This window comes from Sinocyclocheilus anshuiensis, unplaced genomic scaffold, assembly GCF_001515605.1.
Source record: "Sinocyclocheilus anshuiensis isolate Anshui unplaced genomic scaffold, SAMN03320099.WGS_v1.1 scaffold413, whole genome shotgun sequence".
In the NCBI taxonomy this organism is placed as follows: Eukaryota; Metazoa; Chordata; class Actinopteri; order Cypriniformes; family Cyprinidae; genus Sinocyclocheilus; species Sinocyclocheilus anshuiensis.
The window spans coordinates 369653-377241 of NW_015536481.1; the positions used below are offsets into that span (position 1 = coordinate 369653).

At 37.8% G+C, this 7589-nt stretch overlaps 1 protein-coding gene across 1 annotated transcript in view; it reads left to right on the top strand.

The window, feature by feature from the left end:
• Positions 1-7589, top strand: part of LOC107683903 (WD repeat-containing protein 27-like) — a 49534-nt gene that overhangs the window by 28663 nt on the left and 13282 nt on the right. Inside the window, exons 23-24 of the mRNA XM_016479969.1 lie at positions 3399-3501; positions 6445-6543. Coding sequence (XP_016335455.1) covers positions 3399-3501; positions 6445-6543 — 202 coding nt within the window. The remainder of the gene's footprint in view (positions 1-3398; positions 3502-6444; positions 6544-7589) is intronic.

Genomic DNA, 7589 nt, shown 5'->3' on the forward strand with positions numbered 1-7589 from the left:
CTCCAAGCCTTTCAATGGGGGTAAGCAGGTGTTTGTTGTCAACAGTTCAGAAGACGTGAAATAAAGTGCGCTCATCCGTAATAAAACATCCCTCACACAGCTCCAGGGGGTGAGTAAAGGCCTCCTGTAGCGAATCCATGCGTTTTTGTAATATAAATATCCATATTTCAAACGTAATAAACACTTTTTTCTCACTTTTTTCTCACTGTGGTACTTCGTAAGACGTTCAGGCGGATGACGTAAGACGTAGGCATTGTGCACGCGCCTCTGAGATATGCAGGAGCAAAGGAAACAAAGTTTCCTTACTTTAGCAAAGGAAAACCAGTCTCCTCTTATTTATATCGGAATTCTCCGACATTTTTCTTTACAAATCCTCGTTTTGTGCTTCTAATTCGTGAACGGCGTTTTGTTCTCTCTCCGCGCTCGTCAGTAATCACGCAACGCCGACCTCCTACATCATCCGCCGGAAAGCCTTCCGCATATAACAGATGGCGGAAGTGATAGAAAAGTGTTTATTACGTTTGAAATATGGATATTTTTCTTACGAAAACACATGGATTTGCTACAGGAGGCCTTTATTCATGCCCCAGAACCGTGTGAGGGACGTTTTATTACAGATGCGCGCACTTTATTTCATGTCTTCTGAACTGTTGACTACAAACACCTGCTTACCCCCATTGAAAGGCTTGGAGCGGCCAGGACAATTTTTAATATAACTCCGATTGGATTTGTCTGAAAAAAGAAAGTCACACACCTAGGATGCTTCGAGGGTGAGTAAAACACAGACTAATTTTCATTTTTGGGTGAACTAACCGTTTAGTCATGGGTATAATGATGTAACCAACAGAAAGAATCAACAAGTGAACAAATATGAACAACTTTGGCTGCGTTCCTGTCCGTTTTTTTATGCCCTTCACTTGCAAACTTCCCTCTGTCTCGTTCACTCGGATGTATGTCATTGGCTGCGTTCCAGTCCATTTTTTTTATGCCCTTATGCCCTGACTCCAAACAGTTCACTCAGCAGCCACCTTAGCAATGTCCTCAGACAGCTTGTTTATAGTCATTCAAGTGAACTATTTTTTGCTCTTATTATCAAATTAGATCTCATTGTAAAGTAATTCACAGTAACTACACAGTTTGCATTTCACACCACAGCTTATGCGATATCTATAGATTTTCTTAGCTGAATTTTGCCATTGCATAATACAACAGTTTATTTTCATTCTGATTTTTAAAGGTGTCTGCAGGCTTGCAGAGTCTGGTGGTTCTCCAGTTGGCATGCTGTTTGTTTCCGCTTTGGTGGTTGACTAAATGCGATGAAAATATGTACGCTTTACAAAATAAATTTGTTTATGCTTTCTTTTAAAGCATAATCTTTTCTGGTAATGAGAAGCAGATTAACCTGGCTTGCATAGGATGTGAATCAAAACCCAAACCCTCAGAAAAGCACCCTAGATTCATAAAGGCATGCAAAGCAATCAGTCTGAACACAACAACCACATCCACTAATGTGATGAGCAAGAACCTCAGGCAAGCTGCTCCATGATGTTTTTCTTTTCCTGTTGCAGTGCAATATATTTTGAACTTTATATTAATATCTCTTGAGTTGTCTGCTTGTGTCTATGCCAGGTTTTTTGTTTATTTGTTTGTTTTGTTTTTATTGTATGGGCAGAAACAGCATGCTTTGGCAGTCTTTGCGGTCTCATTAAAAGAGTTAATTTATTATATGGTTGTGCTGTTCCATAAAGGCTGATGATAGGAGGTGGGCTAAATGCTATGGCTAGCATTAAATCACTTTATATGCCTGTTTTGTGACTTTCTTAATGGTGTAATGATCTCATTAGGCACAAATCATAGTTAATATTTGTAAACCGGTTAGGGTTAAGCACTACGGGTAATTTCTCCTCTGTGGATTTTAAAATAGCACTTGGATGCTCAAAGTGCAAACACCCTAAATTTTCAATGATTGAGCATATGTTTGTTTGAATTCCATGTTGTTATCCAAACAACACACACAATGATCCACAAAATTGTGCATCTTTCGTGATTGGCTTCTAAATCTTTATAGTACTTATTAACAAATTCAGTTTTTAAAATGGATCATTATGGACTGTAGGTCAATGATTGGCTTATGTGTGTGTGTGTGTGTGTGTGTGTGTATAGTAATGAGTAATGCGCAGTAGAATGGCTGCTATAATCCAAAACAATAAAATATTAATAACTGATTATATTGTTGTCATTATATGCTTTATTTTTTGTTTTTCTATGCATTTTTTGCATAGTAAAATAAAACCCATATTCCATGATAGGCTGTAGCTTGCCTTGCCAAATAATTGTCAGTTAAATACCTTAACCGAGTTTAGTATTTCTTTCTTCCTAATATAACACTCATATTTTGAAGGTTTAATCAAAGGTTTGATAAAAAACAAATATTGTGCACATATCCCCTCTAGACATCACTTTTGGCCCCTACCTGGCCACTTGAAATTCTGCATTCAGAGCTTTATGGAGCACTCAAACCTCTGGAGAAGTTTTAAAAGAGGCTTTGCTTTGCTGAGATTTAATTCAGCGTTTGTTTTACAATGGCTTTATATTTCTTTTCACTTGAAGCTTTTCCAAGTATGTAAAGTTATCTTCATCATTAAGAATAAACTAGAAGAATGCGGGGAAGTATGGTCTAGCAATTGAAAACACAATCCCCATCATGCATGGGAGTAATGGAGTGAAGCATAGTCTCATGTGCTTTCTAAAGTTTCTTCCCACATTAGTGTACGTAGTCCCGCTGGAACACATTGGAGTCTGATGAAACATGGATTCTGACTGTTTGATAGCACCTTTGTGAAGACATAATTGATGTCTTCTTAGCCATCACAGTGTTCCAGAAGATGGTTCTGTATGTTGCTTTGGATGAGTAGTGTCTGCTCGATGAATATTTACATACTAAAGGAGGTGATGTCTACAGAGAATGCCAAAATTAGCCCTGGAAATGAAAAGCTGATTTTCAGCAGATCCACTTTAAGAACTGATGGCCCTTTTGTTTTTCATGCCAAAGACTTGACTTTCCTGAGTGTTGAGTCAAATGTGAATGTTGTGAATGTGTACAACACAAACGAGTCCAAATTTGGTACTAGTCATTTATACTGTATGTCATTTAGTCTAGGTGAATGCATTTTCCAGCTGCTTATCAGACAAAGAAGAGGATCCTAATGGATAAATATTTGAATTAAAGCATAAAGGGCAAAGTTGAGTCACTTTAGCTTTTGGTATTTAATGTCAAACCCTTGCATATTATTCACAAAGTGCCTGCAAACAAATTTATGTAAATGTAAATTAGACACATTCAAGAATTATTCACAAAACCTAACTATAGTATCTTTCTTTCTGTCCATCTCTGTCAGGTGTGTTCGCCGCTATGAGAGCCATGTTAACCGCTGTCACCATTGCACTGCGGCCTTCTCACCCTGCGGTCGCTTCATAGCTACTGGCTCAGAGGACCATTCTGTGAGTAGATTTACAGCAATACATCTCCTGCTACAACGTCCTGTAAGCCTCGTCTCTGTTTCTTTCAGCTCATCCTCTCCCTGTGTTTATTGAGAATAGCTTCTCCTTGTTTTAGTGGAGTGTTTTACGGTGTCACGATGAGCACAAGGTGTAATAGAACAGTGAATCTCAACCTTTTGGCGTACTGGACCCCAGTCCAATTCAGAACCATCCTCAAGGACCCCCAGAACAAAACTGACTCATCTATGTATCATTTGTGTCTTTGTGAGGACCAAATACAGTCAAGTATAATTCAAGTTAGCTGACTTGTCCAGTATTTGGCCATATCATCTGCTATATTGGATTTATACTATAAATTAAAATATACAAAATGTATACAAAAATTCATACTTTATACGGACCCCCTGGCCTTACGTCAAGGACCACTAGGGGTCCACGGACCCCTGGTTGAGAAACACTGTAATAGAATTCATAAGGCCAATAATTCATAGCACCTTCATAATTTTACAAGCATTGTACAGAATGTACAGAATAGTTGTTAATCAGATAATCCTGTTCTGGCCCAGTGTGAGCCTGTGGATCTTGACAGTGGTAATAAAAACGCCTTTCAGGACTGCTGAATACATTTCTCACATTATAGGTAAGAACAGGGTTTTTTTTCTTCAGATAGATAGATAGATTGGAAAGACTGCATTAAACAGTGCATTAAATTCACACCACAAACGCTATCTAGAGGGGGATCTTGAGAGGAACCTACAATCATCTCTGTATCGCTGGACCACTTTTTTCCGTTGACCTCTTTAATTCTCCCTCTCTGAGTATGTCTTATCATATCCAGCAGCTGCATCACATTTACTGCTGAGCTCCTCCATGTCTTGTGCTTTTTGCCAGAATTGTCAAAACAATTCGCTCATATGAGGGAAAACAGCGAGATATCCATGCTTTCGTGGTGTTCTGTTGTTAAAAGAGATCTGAGAAAAAAGTATCTTTTACAGAGCTTTTGTCCCAGTGGCCTTCAAAATAAACTGTGGATGTTACTCAATTTCATGAAAAATGACTCACAATAGTGGGTTTTGTCTCATGCGAACGCTTATGAATGACCTAGATTTAGGTTTTCACAGAAAAGATTACTAAGGCACTATTTCTTGGTCAATTGAACAGTTTGAATAGTTTCAAATTAAATTGATTATATGAATGTTTCTATACAGATGGTCAGATGCTCTTTGGTTTATTCTCACATCACGCTGGAGTACATGATCATCAGATTTTTCAAACACAAAATTGTGGAGTTCATGCAGCTTGAGTGCTGTTGTCATTAAATTTACAAGCAAATTGCATTTTGTCTTAGAATCCAAAATGATAAAATCCAAATTTTGAAATGAAGATTTTTAGTCTTTTTGAACAATTACTTTTCCATATACTGTATGTCACCATTTGCTCCACCAATGTGGGAGGATTGCCGTCTCTGCTCTGTTTGTGTATGTGTGTTTAGTCTTTGCTCAAGTCAGTGGAATAATATGTGCGTGTTGATAGCTGTTATTAATCGTCGGTACTGGGTAAAGCAGGACAGTTTTGAGAAGATCTCCACAGCACCGCCCACTTTCCAGTGTTTCTTGGAAGCCGAACGGAGACAACAGTAGTGAGCTACTATGCTGTTATTTGTGGCTGTCTTGAGACTTCTATAAGACAGATGAATTTGTTGATATATTTTATATTTCACAAGACAATCACAGAAAAGGAACTCTTATCATCACCCCATTATTGCATTAATTCCAAGCCACATTATGTTTAAGCCATAAGCAACAAATACAAGTATGATCAACAAAAAGTTATTGATTCTGACCACATCTAGGAGTGAGGACATGGAAAACATGGCAAGTTGTGCTATTTTCCTAAACTTTTAAACATCTGTGTTGCCATTTATGCACCGTCGTTGTTGTTGTGAATTTCTTCTGTGAAACATACAATGAGAGTAGATTGTATGGTCAAAAAAACCAAAGAGATGTTTTTCAAAATATCTTCTTTTGTGTTCAGTAGAAGAAACAAAACAACGTTGACAAAAACGTTGTTGGTAGCTGGTTAGAATAAAACTTGAACAGGAAAGAGCTTTAAAGGCACAATATGTAATTTTCGCCGCTAGAGGGCGCGTATTCAAAATAAACAGAGACAAAGGCGTAGTTTGATGACGCCGTGACTGAGTGTGGAATCATGGGAGTTGTCGTCCCCACAGCTGATGCAATTCGACGGGACTTTGGGCAGAAATCATGTTCATGGATGAGCTAATGATTTATTAACGTAGTGTTGCTTTGTTGCATGGCATCTTATTTGGAAACAATGTTGGCAGATCTCATGGGTCTCCGATCTGTTGCATGTGAAGCTAAAGCAAGCTGAAGTTGATTTGTAAGTTGTTCTAGATAAGGCCATCTGCTAAATGCCTTAAATATACACATAATTGGATGTTGCAAAAACCAGTTAGCGATCTCTGGCTTCTTTCTGGCACCGAGACCTGTGTCTTCCACAGAACACCCTCAGTGTATTTCCTAAGAGGCCTGAATAAGAAACATATGGAGACATCCAACCAGTCTGCTGAGATTCATCTCCTGTGTTTATCCATGTTACTGACAGATACTGTAGATCTTCTCTGAATCGTCTATGGCATTATTAACCTTTTCATTCATTTGGTAATGCTGTAAATAATATGCTATAAATCCTTGTTAAAGAACAGTTACACTACTGTTCAAAAGTTTGGGGTTGTTACAATTTTTTTTTTTTAATGTTTTTGTTTTTGAAGTCTGCTGAAGCTAACAATAGTATGTGAAGGTTTCTATGATTTTACGAAGTGTGTGAATATTTAATGAGGTGAGCAGTTTAGTTAATATTGATGTTAATAATATGTGTTTCATGTGCTGTGCTGAAACTTTGTTTTTTTTACCTTTCTTCCAGACCTATATATATGACACACGCAGCAGCAACTTTCTCCATAAGCTCCCAAGACACTCTGAAACAGTCCTGAATGTGGCTTTCAACCCTGCCAAACCAGAGGTAAAAACTCATTAAACAACAAGTCTAAAACAACTAATTTTACTGAAGAAATACCAGTGCAGCTAAAGACTAGTGTTAAAGTTTTAGGTCATTTTAGTAACCAGCTGCATTTATTTAAGTCTGCCAATAGCCATAGGAAAACAAGACCACAGAAGATCACAACCTGAATGACTGAAATTATCTACAAAACGTTGTGTACATTATCATCATATAGCTTTGGGCTGAATTACTTATAGGTTTTAATTATAAGAATTACAAATTTAATAGGTTAGGAATTTAGAACATTCCTGAACAAGACTGTCAAATATCTAAAAAAAAAATTACAAATATAAATACAATGCTGCTTTGCAAGCACTGTAATCAAGCAGTTTCAAAACCAAGTGAGCTGCCATTACCTACATAGGCAACTAACTTCTAAGTCAGCATCCTAACTGTCATGGAAACACATAAGTGACTAATTTGGAAGGTCTACGTACATAAGCATCAACTCAGCACGCCACACAAATAGTGCTCTTTACACAAAGCGCATGGGAGATTTGACTCATTATTGATATCAGTTATGTTTGACCTTAAAGGGATAGTTCACCCAAAAATGAAAATTTGATGTTTATCTGCTTACCCCCAGGGCATCCAAGATGTAGTTGACTTTGTTTCTTCAGTAGAACACAAACGGAGATTTTTAACTCAAACTGTTGCAGTGTGTCAGTCCTATAATATCAGTGGATGGGAATCACGGCTTTGAGAGTCATAAAACATACACAAACAAAACCAAATTAAACCCTGCGGTTCGTGATGTTACATTAATGTGTAAAGACACAAAACGATCGGTCTGTGCAAGAAACTGAACAGTATTTATATAGTTTTTTACCTCTGATTTTCACCGCAATGTCTGAACTGTCCTGAGTGCCTTCGCGTCTTCTTCTTCAGCCTGTGCGTGAGGCGTCTTCTTCTTCTTCTTTTTTTACGGCGGATCGCAGACTTATAAGTGCATTACCGCCACCTATCTCTCAAAAGGACCATTGACACTCCTAATTGAGATTGTAGAT